At 59.2% G+C, this 17,334-nt stretch overlaps 1 protein-coding gene across 2 annotated transcripts in view; it reads left to right on the forward strand.

Moving 5' to 3' along the window:
* Positions 1 to 60: 60 nt before the first annotated feature.
* Positions 61 to 17,334, forward strand: part of DNAH17 (dynein axonemal heavy chain 17) — a 37,606-nt gene continuing 20,332 nt past the window's right edge. Inside the window, exons 1-40 of one of the 2 annotated variants that reach the window (XR_005813614.1) lie at positions 61 to 421; positions 739 to 1,123; positions 1,744 to 1,937; positions 2,293 to 2,485; positions 2,557 to 2,656; positions 2,745 to 2,830; positions 3,009 to 3,134; positions 3,347 to 3,502; positions 3,573 to 3,659; positions 3,967 to 4,134; positions 4,371 to 4,487; positions 5,172 to 5,440; positions 5,557 to 5,752; positions 5,926 to 6,072; positions 6,383 to 6,491; positions 6,768 to 6,871; positions 6,954 to 7,094; positions 7,468 to 7,611; positions 7,859 to 8,041; positions 8,118 to 8,360; positions 8,461 to 8,630; positions 8,803 to 9,025; positions 9,098 to 9,214; positions 9,339 to 9,425; positions 9,634 to 9,786; positions 10,086 to 10,334; positions 10,551 to 10,673; positions 10,915 to 11,262; positions 11,341 to 11,432; positions 11,621 to 11,747; positions 11,983 to 12,135; positions 13,023 to 13,148; positions 13,531 to 13,638; positions 13,751 to 13,882; positions 14,407 to 14,567; positions 14,651 to 14,807; positions 15,193 to 15,297; positions 15,591 to 15,748; positions 16,402 to 16,540; positions 16,976 to 17,203. Coding sequence is in view for 1 of the 2 variants with exons in the window: in XM_040530693.1 (XP_040386627.1) it covers positions 252 to 421; positions 739 to 1,123; positions 1,744 to 1,937; positions 2,293 to 2,485; positions 2,557 to 2,656; positions 2,745 to 2,830; positions 3,009 to 3,134; positions 3,347 to 3,502; positions 3,573 to 3,659; positions 3,967 to 4,134; positions 4,371 to 4,487; positions 5,172 to 5,440; positions 5,557 to 5,752; positions 5,926 to 6,072; positions 6,383 to 6,491; positions 6,768 to 6,871; positions 6,954 to 7,094; positions 7,468 to 7,611; positions 7,859 to 8,041; positions 8,118 to 8,360; positions 8,461 to 8,630; positions 8,803 to 9,025; positions 9,098 to 9,214; positions 9,339 to 9,425; positions 9,634 to 9,786; positions 10,086 to 10,334; positions 10,551 to 10,673; positions 10,915 to 11,262; positions 11,341 to 11,432; positions 11,621 to 11,747; positions 11,983 to 12,135; positions 13,023 to 13,148; positions 13,531 to 13,638; positions 13,751 to 13,882; positions 14,407 to 14,567; positions 14,651 to 14,807; positions 15,193 to 15,297; positions 15,591 to 15,748; positions 16,402 to 16,540; positions 16,976 to 17,203 (6,474 nt within the window). In the remaining variant the exon portion in view is untranslated. The remainder of the gene's footprint in view (positions 422 to 738; positions 1,124 to 1,743; positions 1,938 to 2,292; positions 2,486 to 2,556; positions 2,657 to 2,744; positions 2,831 to 3,008; positions 3,135 to 3,346; positions 3,503 to 3,572; positions 3,660 to 3,966; positions 4,135 to 4,370; positions 4,488 to 5,171; positions 5,441 to 5,556; positions 5,753 to 5,925; positions 6,073 to 6,382; positions 6,492 to 6,767; positions 6,872 to 6,953; positions 7,095 to 7,467; positions 7,612 to 7,858; positions 8,042 to 8,117; positions 8,361 to 8,460; positions 8,631 to 8,802; positions 9,026 to 9,097; positions 9,215 to 9,338; positions 9,426 to 9,633; positions 9,787 to 10,085; positions 10,335 to 10,550; positions 10,674 to 10,914; positions 11,263 to 11,340; positions 11,433 to 11,620; positions 11,748 to 11,982; positions 12,136 to 13,022; positions 13,149 to 13,530; positions 13,639 to 13,750; positions 13,883 to 14,406; positions 14,568 to 14,650; positions 14,808 to 15,192; positions 15,298 to 15,590; positions 15,749 to 16,401; positions 16,541 to 16,975; positions 17,204 to 17,334) is intronic. The other variant, XM_040530693.1, reaches the window with a different exon arrangement.

The following is a 17,334-nucleotide window of genomic DNA, read 5'->3' on the forward strand; positions in this document are numbered from 1 at the left end:
CCCCCAGCCCTTGCCCCATCTTTGCCACCAGGCTCGCGCTTCTCCCAACCCCAAAATTTTGGTGCCCAGCCCCGTGGCGATGTCGTGTGGCTTCTGGGGAGAGCCTGGCAGCGAGGGGGTGCTGGCAGCCCCGGCCAGGCGAGGAGGGCTTGGTGGAGGGCAGGGGGCAGGCGGGGGTCTGGGGGCTGCGGGAGGGTGTGCGCGCTTGGAGGAGGTGCTGTGGGCAACACGGTGCTGGTCCGAGCCTCTGCATGTTCCCATCCGAGGCCTTGGCTTCTCATTTGATGGGGCGCTGGGGCGCTCTTGCAGGGTGCTGGGGGGAGCCCCAGGGTTCTGAGGCAGTTGGGCTGCAGCCGGTGTCGGTTGGGGCCGGTGCTGGTGCCGGTTGGGGCCGGTGCTGCTGCTGGTTGGGCTGCAGAAGGTGGTTGGAGGCCGCTGAGGGGCTGGGGTGCGACGGGGTGGGGAGCAATAGGGCTGGGCAGGAATGGGGCAGGCTGGGGGACAGCAGGGGCAGGGATGGGGCAGGCCGGGGGGGCTGCGGAGCCAGGGGGCGATGGGCCCAGGCAGGGATGGGGAAGGTTGGGGGTCAACAGAGCTGGGGGGCGGTGGGGCTGGGCAAGGACGGATCTGGCAGCCCCCTGCAGGGCTGCAGCGTGCAGCAAGAGAAGGCTGAGGGCAGGCAGGGGAGCGGGGCTCCGTGCAGCCCCCACTAAGCCGGGCTCTGCCCGCCTCCTCCAGCAGGCGCTGGGGCTCCGCAGCCGAGCCCGGTGCCCGCAGGATGTCGGCGGCCCCGGATGAGCGGCACGGCTTCCTGGAGAGCTTCGCCACGCTGCTGCTGCGGCTCCGGCCGGACAAGTGGAGCAAGTTTGAGGGCAGCGAGGAGGCCAACGCCGTGCTCGACGAGTTCTTCAGGCAGCCGGACGTGCTGGAGCTGCTGCTGTCGCTGAACCCTGCCGGGCAGCTCCAGCCGTCCACCTGCTTCCTGCCTGCCCTCAAGGGCAAGGGCATCTACTTCGTGAAGAGGAAGAAGGAGAACATCACCCGGGAGAACTGCCAGGCTGCGCTGCTGGTGGGAGACATCAGCCCCTGGCCGGTGGAGCAGCTCATCGTCGTGGTGGAGGAGGTGGGTCATTCCCACGGGCCACAGCTGCTCGGGCTCCCTTGCCATGGGGCTGCTATAGCCAGCACCCGAGGGGGGCTTGAAAAGCAGCTGAAGGAAACGAACTGACAAATTTTCCCCAATGCTCACCCTGGCCTTGGCACCCATGGGGCTGCCCGAGCCTCGCCGGGTGCTGGTCACAGTGCTGGTGTTCTCCCGGCACAGCTGGATCGCTTCCCCTGTGCGGTTGTAGAAACGGCGTAATTCCCCCTCCACCACGCCCCATCGCTGGGGAATGTCAGAGCGGCTTTCTCTCAAACTTGCTGTGAATAGTCCTGCTTAGAGGACTGCCCACCAGGGGCACTGGGAGCCTCTTCCCAAACGTCGGTGCCATTTGGTTGTGCACCAGCCCGTTCCCCCCCACGTGCACTCGCTGCACCTCACCAAGCACTCCCAAGCCACGAGAAGGAGAAGCCCCGCACAGGGTGAGCGGAGCCTGGAAGCACCAGTCCCAGAGCCAGGCTCGTGAGGAATGCAGCAGCTGCTGCTGCCAAGGCTGCTGGGGCTGGCGACTCAAAGGGACATGGCACAAGCGGCTGCTGGCATGGAGAGGCGGCATGCCCAGCCCTGGTCGTGTCCTCCAGGTCTTGTCCTCTCTGCTCCTGAGCAAGAAGAATGTGTCAGGCTTGCCCGGGGTGGTGGTGGAGGACGTAGTGCGACGAGCCCGCAGGCTGAAGAACGAGATGTTCGTGATGGGTGGGAAGATCCAGGGGAAGCCGCTGCTGCCGCTGCCAGAGCACCTGGACAGCCGGGACGGCTCCAGCAGCGTCCTGGACTGGTGGGTGCTGCCAGCACGAGTCCCTCTGGGAGCTGCTGCGGGCGGCAGCGGGAGCCGGGACGCTGTCCCCTTCCCTGCACAGCCTGTGGCCACGCGTCAGCTCTGCTCCCGGGTCCCAGCACCGGCCTTGGGCTGCCTGTGCTGAACTGCACCAAAGGCCGACCTTGGTTCAGGTTAACGGGAGAAGTCTGGTGGGTTTTACACCAGGTCTCTGGGTGCAGCTGCTCCTCTGAGCAGCCTGTGCCTGGTGGAGGTGGCTGTGAAGGGGCACGTGGGGCTCCCCGAGGTGGTTCGGGGCTCCCCGTCTGGATTGGGGCGGGTTGTGGCACTGCTCTGTAACCTGGCCGCCTTCCAGCCTGGCGGGGCCGGTGGACGGTTCTGTGCTGCACTCCATCGAGACCATCATCATCGACTGGTCCCACCAGATCAGGGACATCCTGAGCAAGGACTCGGCGCAGCTGCTGCTGGAGGGGCTGCACCCCTTGCCGAGGGCAGAGTTTGAGTTCTGGCACACCAGGACGCGCAACCTGCAGTGCATCAACGAGCAGGTAATGCCTCGCCCGGGGGCGGCCAGCACCGCGCCCCCGCAGCTGAGCCCACCCCAGTGCCTCTCCCACAGCTGCTCTCGCCCCGGGTGAGCGCCCTGGCTGAGATCCTGGAGAAGGCCGACAGCTGCTACTGGCCAGCGCTGCAGGCCATGTCCCGGGACGTCAGCGCAGGTAGGGCTCCGGGCGGTGCGCAGGCTCCTGCCGCTTGCCTCGCCAGCGAGCTTTCCCAGCCGCCCACGCTGTTTCTCACCTGCGCCAGGTTTGCAGGAAGCCAAGAACATCAGCCTCTACCTGCAGCCACTGCAGATCCTGCTGGAAGAGATGGAGCAAGCAGAGTACGTCCAGGTGAGTTACACGTCGCGAAATTTCCTGGCCCTCCCTGCTTTCGCACTGCAGGCAGAGCCCCGGAGGCTGTGTGCAGGTGCGGGCACGGACGCAGCCCGGTTCTGCCAGCCCGTCGTCAGCGCAGGGTCTCCAGCGGCGCGACCGTGGGCCTGTGCTAACGGGGACTCTGCTCCGGCAGCTTCAGTCCTACATCGACAGGGTTCTGTACACCGTCTGCCTCACCTGGGTGCACTCGGAGCACTACAACACTCCCTCCCGGGTCATCGTCATTCTGCAGGAGATCTGCAACCTCCTCATTGAGATGGTACTGTCGAGGCTGCGTGGCACTGAGCCACCCCTGCGCCAGGGGAGGTGGCGTGGGTCAAGGGGGGGAAACCCGGCCAGGGCAGCGGGAGGCCCCCATAACACCCCCACCGGGCTGGGGGGGCTTGGGGCAGGCGGGGGCTGCAGGGAGCTGGGGAGGCCAAGGGGCACAAGGGGCTCTCCTCTGCCCACAGCAGCTTTTGTCTTTTCTAGACCCGTAACTTCCTGAGCCCTGAGGAAGTGATGAAAGGGCTGCAAGGAGGACTTGAAGAGACCTTAGGAGGGATCAAACTGAGCATTTCCACCATCGAGAAGCTCTTCCAGTCCTACAGCAGCTGCTGCTCTAACGTGCTGCCCACCTTGTTCACAGTAGGTGCTGGGGTGGGTGCGGGTCTGCCTGTGCTGGCTCCGCTGTGCCGACGGCCCCGTCCGCCCCCAGGAGAAGGAGCCCCGGCTCTGGGAGTTCCCCCCCTCCCTCGTCTTCAGGAGAATGGACTCCTTCCTGCACAGGCTGAAGGCCATCGAGGTGACAGCACAGCACAGGGCACAGGGCTGGGGGCACCAGGGCAGACAGAGGGAGCGGCGCGGGGGCAAACACGGCCCTGGTGCGAGGAGCAGCGGCAGCCCAGCAGCGCTGCTCTGCCAGAGGCACCCAGCACCATGGCAGTGCCCCTGGCTGGGCTGGTCCCGGGGAGGACACTCTTGGGAACGTTGGCTCACGTGGCACAGCCCGGCCCCGGTGCCGCAGCTTGGGCACTGGCAGTACCAGGGAATGGGGAGTCGGGGCTGGGCACCCAGCTGAGCCAAATGGGGAGACTATTTCTGCTCACCAGGAGCTGTACGAGATATCCATCGAGTTCCTGAAGCTGGAGAAAGCAGAGATGGGTGGAGTGAGAGGAAACATCCTTGGGAGCCAAGTGTTTCAGATCTACGAAGAGGTCTCCGAACTCGTGAAGGGATTTGCTGACTGCAAGTATGATCCCTTAGATCCTGCAGAAGAGGTGAGTGAATGCTGGTGTGGAATGTATGCATTTGCTAAATGAAAAAAAAAAAATATCTCTTGACGGAACATGCTGGAAGACCTGCATGCAAAATCGTCACCACGGCAACCCATGTGCTTGCTCTGGGGACAATCGTGGGCTCTCTTGGCCGATCAGGTTAAGCAAATCCTTCTGTAGGGGCTGGGGAATGAAGGCTGGAGGCTGCGCCTGCCTGAGCGCTGCACTCTTTTTGACAGCAATTGGACAAGGATTTTGCAGAGTTCCAGAGCAAGATCCAGGACTTGGACAGGCGGCTGGCCACCATCCTTTGCCAAGGGTTTGATGATTGCAACAGCCTTGCCTCTGCAGTGAAGGTACCTGCGCTGCGCTGCCAGCTCGGTGGGAGGGACCCGCCACCAGGCCTGGGGGGATCGGCTTCATAAGAATGAGCTCAAATAGGTGAATTGGGCAGAGATTAAACCCATGAGCGACAGGCAAAAGCTGTGGGAGAGGCTGAGTGCCCCAGCACGAGCTCTTGCTCTGAGCAGCATTTCAGGGACAGCATCAGGTTAAAACAAGGGAACAAAGCTGGGGTCCCACGGAGAGGCAGCCTGGGGATGTGGGTACTGGCATCTGCTGAAAACCGGCCCGTGAAATAGTTTTCTGTCAGAAACAAAAACAATTGACATAAAACCCAAATGTTTTTAATTCATAAAGGTTAATGGTTCAATTGTTAAATTCCAAACAATTTATTCAATGGAAATGCTGTGGATGATGTGTTTTCTTCCATTTAAAAAGAAAAATCCACATTTTGGAGTTTCTCAGTGATGCTGTGTTCACCTCCACATTGGAAGATCCACTGCACAAAATGGCTTCTGGGAGAAAACGAGAAATTCACCAGTTCCCTGAAACTGGCAAATTTCCTTGGAATTCCCCCTGGAGTTTAGATCCTTGCACCCCATCTCCTGCACTGCGGGGGCTGCCCGCAGCCAAGCGCAAGGCCCCGGAGCCAGCGGCACCGGCAGGCCCAGAAGTGAGCGCGTTTCTTCCCTTTCCAGCTGGTGCACATGTTCTCCTCCCTGCTGGACCGGCCCCTGATAAAGGCCGAGGTTTCCCCCTACTACTCGTCCCTGCTGGCCGCGTTCAGCGCCGAGCTGGACGCCGTGAAGGTGCTGTACGACGCCCAGACCACCCTGGCACGGGCCGGTGGCGGAGCCCTCCCCGCGCACACCAACATGCCGCCGGTGGCCGGGCAGCTCCAGTGGTCCCTGGAGCTGCAGCAGAGGCTGGAGGGGCCGCACAGGGAGCTCTTCGCCATCAACCACCCGTGAGCGAGGCTCAGCACCGCCACACACGGGCTCTGCACGGGGCCGGGCAGGATGCGGCCTGGTGCCCATCCCGCGGCCTGCTGCGGCAGCTGGTGCTTTGTGGTGCCCCCGACAGCGCCATGGGCAGTGCCGAAGCCGAGCTGGTGTCCAGGAAGTACGAGGAAATGGTCGCACTGCTGCAGGGATACCGGGAGGAGACCTACGAGAAGTGGATGAGTGGGGTGGATGAGGGCTGCCGGTTCAACCTGGAGCAGCCCCTGATCCTCAGGGACCCCTCCTGCTCCCTCATCAGCGTGAACTTCAGCAGGAAGGTGGGTGCTGGCACGCGCAGCCCCTGCCCATGGAGCCCTCGCAGTCCTCCACTGCATGCCGTAGTAACACCAGCGTTAGCTCGCCCAAATGTACACCCGACTTCCTCGCAGGGCTGTTGAGAAACATTTTGGGTTTTCCTAACGAGCACTGTCTCCACCATGGTGTCTTGCAGCTTGCCGCCATCCTGCGGGAGGTGAAGTACCTGAACTTCCAGAAGCAGAAGGATATTCCAGGCGGTGCCAAGAGCCTCTTTGCTCAAAATAAGACTTTCCAAAAGTTTGTGGATAATCTGTATCTCATCACTGGCTGGTACAATAAGGCAAGTTGCAATGGGGGAGGCAACCTGCTGTGGTTTTGCTGCTGTCCCATGCCCTGAGCCTTGCTGAGAGCCCGGCGGAGCCACGCAGCGAAGGGGGCTCCAATAAGATGGGTCCCGAGAGCCCAGCGTGGTTGGGGAGCCCCAGCACAGCACCGGCGTGTTACGGTGCCTGACCCCAGGCACCAGCTCCTGCCAGCCCCACGTGGGTGGCCGGGGACCCCCCCAGCCTGACCTGAGGAGTGCATCCCAAAGGGCAGAGCAGGTTCTCCCCTGCCCGCAGCTCCCTCCTGCAGCTGCCTTTGCTCCCCAGGTGAAGCTGACAGTGCTGCCGGTGGAGATCCCACTGGTGGCAGGGGAGCTGGAGGACATCGACGGCCGTCTGGGCACTGCGGAGCAAACCCTGTTTTGGCACCACGAAGGTACAAAGCCCCCCAGGGCAGGATCCTGCCTGTGCATCTGGGGGTCCCTGCAGACAGGAGCCACGCGCCCCAGGGGGACAGCACTGTCCTGCCTCCCACTGGGTCCCAGCAGGGCCTTTCACCACCTTTGCACCTGAAATGCAGGTTCCTAGCCCCCAGGCATGGGCAGGTGGGGGGCAGGCAGCGTGTCCCCACTGTGGTAAAATGCCCCCATAGGCTCACTGACCAGGCGGTGTCAGCATCATCCCCACGCTGCCATCTGCGTTTTCCTCCCAGGTGTCATGGAATACATTCAGGAGATGAGAGTTATCTTGTATGCCTTAGACAGCAGAATCCAGAGAGCAAAGTTAAACGTGGAAAATATCAGCCAGCTTATGGAGGTAGCATGATTTTGCTGGTTGCTTTACAAACGCCTTTCCTGGTGAGCTTCTGAGAAGTCACCCCGTCGTCTTTCCCTTGCAGGAGTGCTCAGCCACTCCCTTGTTTGAAAGGAAAGACAACAAGGAGACAGCGCTCCTGGATCTGGACGGGAGGGCAAACAATGTGAGCAAGCGCTACGCTGCCATTCGGGCAGCAGGCGACAGGATCAAGGCTGTGGTGAAGGTGAGGCACATCCTGTTTCGAGCAGAATGGTTTTACAGAGTGCTGTGTACCCTGACGCCGGCGTCTTCCCACGTTTTGTAACTGAGAGTTGGGCTCAAATTTGAGTGCAACCTTCTGGTCTCTGCTGAGTTAAAACTCCTGGGAGAGACCGTGAAATACTGCACGCAGGAATTCGCTGCCTCCTCACGGTAAGGCCTTCGGCCACAGCATCTGGTGTTGTATAGCCAAGAGAAGGAGAAGGACCTGAAGAGCAGCCACACAGGACAAAGCTGTCAGCGGTCCTAAGAGAGGGCTCACTTCCAGAGTGTAGGGAACTGGCACATTTGCTGAGAATTTATCGACAAACATTAGGTTGATTTTCCTTGGCTTGCAGGAGAATGCAGATCTGTTTAAGGCCGATACATCCTCGCAGATATGGCAGGACTACATAGAATATATAAACGGAATAGTATTGGACGGATTCTACAGACTTATTCACAAATCCCTAGAGCTGCTGCTCACCAACATGGTCCCTGATGTACGTCCAGGTTTGCCCTGCTGCTCCACGTGCGTGCTCTGTGTGAGCTCGGGATGCACCCCCTGCGTGCCTTTCCTTTCTGTGGGTGTTCTGTTCAGCAGTAAACGCGCCCACCCCAGGGCTCCCTGGGCAGCAGACACCAGAGGTGCCTGTGACCCCGCTTCGTCCCTGCCACAGGGGGAACCGTGGGGCCGGGGGTGGGATGGGAATGGGGGCAGCGGCCACACAGGGTGCTTACCTCTTCCAGGACAACGTGGCCCCGTTGTTCGAGGTGCACATGGATCTGTGTGACAGCAGAGTGGGGTACCGCCCATCCCTGGAGATATTGGATGACAACAGCTTCTTGGAGCTGGTGGAAACCCTTCTCAGCGACATCTACGGGTCCACAGAGTGCATGCCCCGCCTGCTGGAGGGGAAACTGAGCTACAAGGTGGGTCCTCGGCAGGTGAGCGAGGATGCTGCGGTCACCCCCGGCAGGTCCCCAGGAGCTCTGCCCGTCCCTGCAGACCGAGCTGGAGGAGCAGGGGGAGCTCAGCAGGATGCGGGAGGAGGTGGTGTCACTGGTGGTCAGCGCCATGAAGGAAGGCGAGGAGTACAGTGCCAGCTTTGAGGAGCACGCCCAGCTGTGGCTGGAGGACCCCGAGGAGTTCCTGCAGCACTTCCTCACCTCTCGCCATGTCCCCAGCACTGGGGAGCCAGAGGAGCCCCCTCCCCACGGGCCTCCACCCCTGCAGCTCTTCAAGGAGGAGGTACTGGGGGGGGGGTACTGCAGGGGACACGTGGTGCCCATGGAGGTGCCGGGTGCCTGGGGACCGCCAGCCGTGGGATGCAACAGTCTCTCATCCCCAGATTGACTTGTGCGAGGCGCTGTGTGAGGAGGTGTCGGGGTTCACCAACACCTGTGTGTTTGGGGGGTGGCTGCAGAGCGACTGCCGCCCCTTCAAGCAGGCACTGCTGGACGCCATCAGGAGACGGGGCCTGGTGCTCAAGCAGTACCTCACCAGCCTCGTCACAACCAGGTAGGGGATGGGCTGTGGGGACGGGGCACTCCTGAGCACCCAAGGGCACTGCAGCCAGGGGCAGGGCTGGCCCCGCAGGGACAGAGCTACCAGGGATGCGTGCTGCAGAGTGAGCCCCAGGCGCACACGGGGCTGCCCCGAGCCCCGCTGAGCTCCCCTGCCTTCTGCCCAGCCTGCAGGAGCTCGAGGGCTTCATCAAAGAAGCCACTGCTGGCTTGAGTAAGCCTGTGGAAGAGGGAGACTACGATGGGCTGGTGGAGGTGATGGGGCACTTGATGAGGGTAAAAGACAGGCAGGCCACCACCGACGGCATGTTCGAGAACCTGAAGGAGACGATTGCACTGCTCAGCACCTATGGGGAGGAGATGCCCGAGGAGATTCACCTGCAGCTCCAAGTGAGTTGCTCGAGGCGTCAAGGCTGGGCAGGGGCTCTCCAGGGCCAGGCTGTGACATGGCACTCGCTGCAGGAACTCCCCGAGCACTGGGACAACACCAAGAAGCTCTCCTTCCGCGTGAAGCAGAACGTGGCGCCCCTGCAAACAAACGAGGTCAACATCATCCGCAGGAAATGCCAGCAATTCGAGGTGCCCGCGTGGGTCTGGGAAAGGGATGGGGGCAAGCCTGCAGCTGCTCGGGAACACCCCTGTGCTCTCCCTGGGCCACCAGGCCCATGGCCCCAGCTCCCCCAAGACTCTGTGTCCCCTGCAGGTCCAGCAGCAGGCCTTCAGGGAGAAGTTCCGGGAAAAAGCCCCCTTTTTGTACACTGACACAGATCCCTACAAATCCCTGAACAAGGTAGGGAAAGCGAGGGTGTCGGGGCAGGGGCTGGGCCCCGCGGAGGGCGAAGCCTGCCCATGCCACGCTGCTCAGCCCTGCAGGCAGGTTCTGGCCCCGCCGCCCCACAGTGAGTTCCGGAGGATGGTGCTGCCCCCCGGGGAAGGACACACGTCCCCAGGGCAGGACACACGGCCTCCGTCTGAGCCCTTTTCTTCCTCTCCACTAGCAGCAGAAAAGCATCGCCGCCATGGAGAGTGAGGTGGCTGCCCTGTCCAAGTCAGCCGGGCTGTTTGAAGTGGCAGTGCCAGAGTACAAACAGCTCAAAGCATGCCACAGGGAAGTGCGTTTGCTGAAGCAGCTCTGGGACATGATCAACCTGGTACGTGCCGCCGTCTGTGAGCCGGAGGAGCAGGGGCACGGGGATGTGCAAAGCAAGCTCTGTGTGCGTGCCAGGCTGGCCCCATCACAGGGCTGAGCTGTCCTGCAGCCACCGGCGGCCTCGCACTCTGGGGAGCACTCACTGCCGGGACGGGTGGGGTGGACACAGGGCGGTTTTCCAGTATCAGTGCAGGTCTGCTGGTGCAGGGGGCGTGCGGGTGCTGGCGGCGCAGCTCTTTGTCCTGGGCAGGGATGCTCCTGCTGAGCGCGTGTCCTGTAACGGGGTGTTTCCAACTTCAGGTTAACACGAGCATTGATGACTGGAAGACCACCAAGTGGAAGGATATCAATGTTGAGCAGATGGATGTTGACTGCAAGAAATTCTCTAAAGACATTCGGAGCTTGGATAAGGAGATGAGAAGCTGGGATGCGTTCACAGGGCTGGACAACAGCATAAAGAACATGATTACGTCCCTGCGCGCAGTGAACGAGCTGCAGAACCCGGCCATCAGGGACCGGCACTGGCACGAGCTGATGCAGGCAACCAAGGTGTGCCCAGCCCCTCTGTCCCTGCTCCCATCACGCCCCGACCCGTGTGGCTGGGAGGGTCCCCAGCCCTGCACCCCCTGGGGGAAGCAGGCTGCATTAGGGGTGGCTGTGCACAGATGTTTGTGCAGGCTTTTTAAACATTTGTGTTAAGGAGCTGCTCTGGGGAGCCTGGGGAGGGGGGGGTGTCTGTGCCCAACGGTGCCAGTTCTGCTGCAGGTGAACTTCACCATGTCTGAGGACACAACCCTCGCAGATCTGCTGCAGCTGAACCTGCACAAGTTTGAGGATGAGGTTCGTGGCATCGTGGACAAAGCTGTGAAAGAGTCAGGGATGGAGAAGGTACAGCAATCATGTCTCGGTTCGTTCCCAGTTTGCTGAGAGCCCCGTGCTCAAACACAGCTCTGCAGCTGTGGGCACTTGTGCTCCTGCTGCCAAGGGCTGGAGCCCACGCGCAGCATGGCCCTGGCAGCTCGTGCTCTGGAGGAGTTTTTCGCGTGGCTGCCCTGCCTTCCTGCAGGGCCCCTGCCAGGGTTTGCCCTTGGTGCGCGGAGCTCGGCTCATTCTCACGCTTGCTCTAAAGGTGCTGAGCACCCTGAACACTACCTGGACGACGATGCAGTTCGAACATGAGCCCCATGCTAGGACCGGCGTCATGCTTCTCAAGTCAGATGAGGTGCTCATCGAGACGCTGGAGGACAACCAAGTGCAGCTGCAGAACCTGATGACCTCCAAGTACCTAGCCTTCTTCCTTCAGGAGGTGTCGGGCTGGCAGCAGAAGCTGTCTACCACCGACTCTGTTATCAGCATCTGGTTTGAGGTGCAGAGGACGTGGTGTCACCTGGAGAGCATCTTCATTGGCTCTGAAGACATCCGCAGTCAACTGCCAGAGGACTCCAAACAGTTTGATTCTATCGATAAGGATTTCAAAGTGAGAAACCCAGCCCTTCCTGCGCCCCTACGAGCTTGTCGCTGGTTCAGATACAGCTGAATCTTTTTCATCTCACAGGAATTAATGGCCGATGCAGTAAAAACTCCCAACGTGATTGAAGCTACCAACAAACCTGGTCTCTACAACAAGCTAGAAGCACTGCAGAAAAGGTGGGGTTTGAGTCATCCTGATGAAGCATTGTGGAGAAGCCTCCACTGACTAGTCTAAGGCCAAAGAGGCGTTTAATTTCTCCAGCAGTCAGAGTGACGTCTACTTCAACATAACAATAACTTCGCAGAGATTAAAAAACAGTACGTTTTTTTAACTGTATTTTTTTCTCTTCCTGGTTTCCTGTTAGACTGGCCATCTGTGAGAAGGCTTTGGCTGAATACCTCGAGACAAAACGGCTGGCCTTCCCTAGATTCTACTTCGTTTCCTCTGCAGACCTGCTTGATATTTTGTCTAACGGAAATGAGCCCGTTGAGGTATGGGTTGAATGCAAAGCCTGGAGGCAAGTCCGGCATCTCTGATGTGCTGCCTTCTTATAGCAGTTTTAAAATATTCTAACAGACAAAACAGCATCCCTGGTATGCTGCTTGTCAGGGATGCAGCACCCTGATCAGTACAGGAGTTAACCAAAGCTGTAAAATAGCTCTCTGCACTGGCTCAGATACAGCCGAATCCTTTTTCATGACTCTGCTGTCATGCCTCTGTTTTTAGGTGGCCCGTCACCTGTCGAAGCTGTTTGACAGTCTTGCTAAACTGAAGTTCAAGATGAGTCCTGACAAAAAGCCCCTGAAGGCTGCCCTGGGGATGTTCAGCAAGGAAGAGGAGTACGTGCCTCTGGACCAAGAGTGCGACTTATCTGGCCAGGTCAGTGAGGTCTCCTGCAAGCCTCTGCCTGGGGGGTAGAGCTGTGCAGACTCAGGACTGACACAAGCTTTCTGCTTGTGCAGTAGCAGACTGGCAGCAGTTTTAAAATGCTTTCATAAAGGTTTTCATAAAAAAAAAAAAAAATAGGATCCGCATTACAGGTATAGGACGGAGCTGCAGCAATGTAAGAGAATAAGAAAACAAGCTGGCCTTGCAGCCCTCAGGCAGTCCCATTGTGCTGGTTGCTGTGTTCACTCCCAGCCCCTACTCCTTAAACTGCAATTTGAAGTATCCGGTGGGGCCACGTGCTGAGGTCCTTCATGCAGCTTTTTACAAAGCAAGAAGTTTGCCAAGCAGAGCATCAGAGTGCCACCAGCCGCATGCCCTGCACAGCCCGCTCCCAGCAAGGCTGTAGCAGTGCGCGTACCCAGTGTTTGTAGGGGAAGCATTTTGTGTGCATCAGGCATTAATCAATGAATGACGTGGCATGCGGGACCATGGGACAGGGGCTTGGGGCAGAGGGAACGCGCATGTCCACTGTGAACCTCAGTGCAACTTAGGCCCTAGGTGGGCTCCCCTGTGCCATGGGCAACAGGACTGCCTGGGGGGTTCCCCAGTGTTCAGTCCCCAGGGCCATGGGGGACGGTCCAGCTCTGCGCTGCTCCCTGTCTGTGATGTCCCCGTGCCCCTTCTCGGGTCAGCCAGGGCACAGGATGGCAGCTCCTGTCCCTGCCTGGATCAAGAGGTGACTTGCGTGTGTGCCAGCTGCCATGAGGAGCTGCGGCCGGGTGGGCAGCTCCGCAACAGCAGCTGGCAGTGGGAGCTGCACGCAGCCGGGACAGAAAAGGGCTGCCGAAGGCTCGCTCAGAGTTTCCTGCTCGTGCCAGGTTGAGGTGTGGCTGAACCGCGTGCTGGCCAGCATGCGCTCCACGCTGCGACACCTGATCCACGAGGCCGTGGTGACCTACGAGGAGAAGCCGCGGGAGCAGTGGGTGTTCGACTACCCAGCGCAGGTGGGGAGCTGCGTGGGGCTGGGGCCGAGCTGAGGGGCACAGGGGGGTGTGCCAGAAGGGTGGGTGTGATGCAGGAACCGGGGCTGCTGCTTCCCGCGGTGCAGGTCCTGAAACGGGACAGCAGCTATCTGCTTCTGTGCAGGCAGCAGATTGCAGGGCATGGGAAGCCAGATGTTGCACATCAGTGCTGAGCTGCTGCAGCCTGGCTCCTTTAAAATTCTGGCTGAGAGTGGGAACAGTCAGTAATTTACATGAAAATCTGGTTTCCTGCCCAAGTCTGAGAGGAGGAGCACAGGGCAGCGAGGACAAGGCCTGTCCCAAGCCGTAGTGGGGTGACTTGTTTCCCTTTATTGCCACATTTTCTCGCTGTGATTTGTTGCAGGTTGCTCTGACATGCACCCAGATCTGGTGGACCACAGAAGTTGGCATTGCCTTTTCAAGGCTGGAGGAAGGCTATGAAAATGCAATTAAGGATTATAACAAAAAGCAGGTTTGCATCCCTGGGACCTTGTCCTGCAGCCCCTCCCTGCTCTCAGCAGGCTGAGGTGTCACAGACAGGTACGAAAGTACAATGCCATTTTTCTGTTTCTTTCCTTCCTCAGATCGCTCAGCTGAATGCACTGATTTCACTACTCATTGGAAACTTAGCTGCAGGAGACAGAATGAAGATCATGACAATCTGTACCATAGACGTGCATGCCAGAGACGTGGTGGCCAAAATGATCCTCACGAAGGTAGAAGTTACAAGATGGTGTTTTCACTGCTTTGTTTCTTGGCACTTCTGAGCGAAGTTTTTCTTGTTATTCTTTTATTTTCTGATACTTTCAAAGTATACAAACTGTGAGAAAGCACAAAGAAGGTAAAAAAGTGCAGAGTTTGGGGTACCTGGGAGCAGGGGGCAGCAGCACAGCAGGGCTCACACCGGGCTGGGTCTCAGCCATGCCAGGAGCGCAAAACTCTGGGGGGTGGCAGGGTCCCGGCCACACGGCTGCTGCCTGGGACCTCCTGGTGGCACAGGCTCAGACAGTGACCCTGAGCCCCAGTGGAGTTACTGCAGGCCTTCCTTACCTAAAACTGCTGTGGTTCTGTGCTGGGACCCAGTTTGAGACTCTGCCTCAGGGGAAGGAGTGCTAAAGGCAGGCCAAGGAGCAGCTCTCCTGGTTCCTGTGGCACTGGGGGGTGCAGAGAGCCAGGGTCCCCGGGGTGGGTGGGCTGTGGGTGCACGCTCCCCATCAGGAGGTGGCGGCTGCCCCCTCAGGTGGAGAGCGCCCAGGCGTTCACCTGGCAGTCCCAGCTGCGGCACCGCTGGGACGAGGGCAAGAGGCACTGCTACGCCAACATCTGCGACGCGCAGCTGCAGTACTCCTACGAGTACCTGGGGAACACCCCGCGGCTGGTCATCACCCCACTGACCGACCGGTAGGGCTCAGCTCCCCGCGCCCCCGTGGGCTCAGCTCCGCAGGGGGCACCGGCAGTGCTGAGCCTGCCTGGCCTCACCCCAGGTGCTACATCACCCTGACGCAGTCCCTGCACCTCTTCATGGGGGGGGCCCCCGCCGGCCCCGCGGGCACCGGGAAAACGGAGACCACCAAGGACCTGGGCCGGGCGGTGGGCATGATGGTCTACGTCTTCAACTGCTCCGAGCAGATGGACTACAAGGTACGGCCACGGGGAGCAGGCGGTGGTGCCAGGCAAGAGCCGTCCTCCAGGACAGGGGGAGACCTTTCAGGAGGCACCCCTGCAGCATGCGTCCTGCCTCCAGCTGCAGCGCCCTGCACTGATGCCTGAAGCCAGGCTGGGCCCTTGGTCTCCTCTCCCCTGGCTCAGCTGCCAGCGAGGGATGTGGGTCCAGGCAGCTGCTGCCGGAGCCATCCCGGGGGAGCTGGGGGTGGCTGCAACGCTGCGCGCCATTTCCCGAGGGAGCAGCACGAGGCACAAGAGCCGAGCGGCTCCCAGCAATTGAGCTTTGTAACAAATCCCGACTGCAGCCTTCTTGTGAAGGCTCTGTGTCTCTGAATCCTCTTTCCTTTGCTTTGATCTCCAGTCCTGTGGCAGTATCTACAAAGGGCTTGCTCAGACTGGAGCCTGGGGCTGTTTCGATGAATTCAATCGCATCGCGGTGGAGGTTTTGTCAGTGATTGCTGTGCAGGTAGGCGCCCTCCATACAAAACCATACCACAGTGCCTTCCAGTATGGGATGAGTCCATCGGACTTTCTAGTCTGAATTCCCATCTTGTGTACTGAACTTGCCTAAAGTTACACCCGACTTTCAGAGGGACCCTTTGCAGCCACTGTCTGTACTGTGTCGCAGTGGGGGGCTCACGGCAGGGAGCGTGGCAACGCGGCGTCTCTGGGCACAGTTATGAGCAGCCAGCCCCAGCAAGCACTGGCAGCAGCGACCCGCGGGGCTGTCTGCACTAACACATCTGCTCGCCTTCCCAGGTGAAATGCGTTCAAGATGCGATTCGTGCCAAAAAGAAAACATTCAGTTTTCTTGGAGAGACAATAGCGCTGGTCCCGTCGGTCGGACTGTTCATCACGATGAACCCTGGCTACGCAGGACGGACAGAACTGCCTGAAAACTTAAAAGCTCTGTTCAGGTACCTGCAGGCAGATGGGTCACCATTAACCAGCAACCTTCACAGAGTTTACCTCTGTTGTAGCACATCGATAATATGGACAAAGCCTTTACTAATGCAAATGAGGACACCTGTGTGTCCTGTGCCCTAGTGTAAGAGGCCTTGGCACCCCGTGCTGCTCAGCATGCAGGGGAGGAGGCTCGGGGCAGTTGCCACTGTCAGCTAAGTAGCAGGGACTTGCAGAGAGGACAGAGCCAGGCTCTTGGAGGTGCTCTGTGGAAGGACAAGAGACAGCTGGAACAAGCTGCAGCAAGAGAAAAATTCAACTGAGAATAATGGAAAAAAAGTTCCCCATGGGGGTGGTCAAGCAGAGGAAGGGGCGGCCCAGGGGTGCTGTGAGACCTCTGTCCTTGGAGGAACTCAGACCTCAATCAGAGAAGGCCCAGGGTGACCTGATGCAGCTTTGACGTGAGCCCTGCTTGCAGCAGGAGGCTGGACCAGTGACCTCCAGAGACCCCACCCAGCCTAATTTACTGCCTAATTCTCTAACACTAACAGCAGCAGTGAATGATTTAAATCGAAAACTCGGGTGCAGATTTTTGCTGGCTGCGGGATGGTACGGGGGCTTGTGGCTGTGTGCACAGCTCTGCTAACCTGCCGCTGCTCTCCTCCAGACCCTGTGCCATGGTTGTCCCAGACTTTGAGCTTATCTGCGAAATCATGCTAGTTGCAGAAGGTTTTATTGATGCCAAGCTTCTAGCAAGAAAGTTCATTACTTTGTACACACTCTGCAAAGAGCTGCTGTCTAAACAGGTAATTTAACAATATCCATGGTTCTTTAAGTGAAAGAGTTAATTTGAATTTCAACCCTGAGAGACAGTTTAAAAATTTCTCAGCTGGCAGTGATGTGCTGGCTTGTGCTCTGTGAAGTTCATGTCTATGGCTGGACGAATTCCACTCCACGCTAGTGTGTCATATGGCATATTTCTGCCTTATGGAAGAAATCAAGAAACTCAAAAATAGAACAGAGTATAGCCAGTTAAGGCACGAGCATCCAGATGTTATGCATCTCAGCAGAAGTGATTTACAAGCAAGGATGTATGACAGATTGTATGACATTCCTTGGCTGACTGGGGCTGGTCTTGTAAACAAGCTCACTTCAGGACAGCCTGCCGGGAACCATGTAGATGACCTGGGTGTGGGGCGAAATGAAAATGAAATCCTAACATTTTGCCACCCGCCCGGCAGGGCCACTACGACTGGGGCCTGCGGGCTATCAAGTCTGTGCTGGTGGTAGCGGGCTCCTTGAAGAGGGGGGACCCCAGCCGTGCTGAGGACCAGGTTCTGATGAGAGCTTTACGAGACTTCAACATCCCCAAGATTGTAACGGATGACCTGCCTGTGTTCATGGGGCTGATTGGAGACCTGTTCCCCGCTCTGGACGTCCCCAGGAAGAGGGATCTGAACTTTGAGAAGGTGCGGGCGCAGGCACAGTCGTGATGTGCCAGGGGTCCTGGGCTTCCCCCGGCACGCGGCTGTGAGGGTGGGAGAGGTGGAGGTGTGCGCGGGGCTGCGGCATGAGCCTGGCCCTGGCACCGGCCATGCAG

This window comes from Cygnus olor, chromosome 18 (assembly GCF_009769625.2).
Source record: "Cygnus olor isolate bCygOlo1 chromosome 18, bCygOlo1.pri.v2, whole genome shotgun sequence".
NCBI classification, from domain to species: domain Eukaryota; kingdom Metazoa; phylum Chordata; class Aves; order Anseriformes; family Anatidae; genus Cygnus; species Cygnus olor.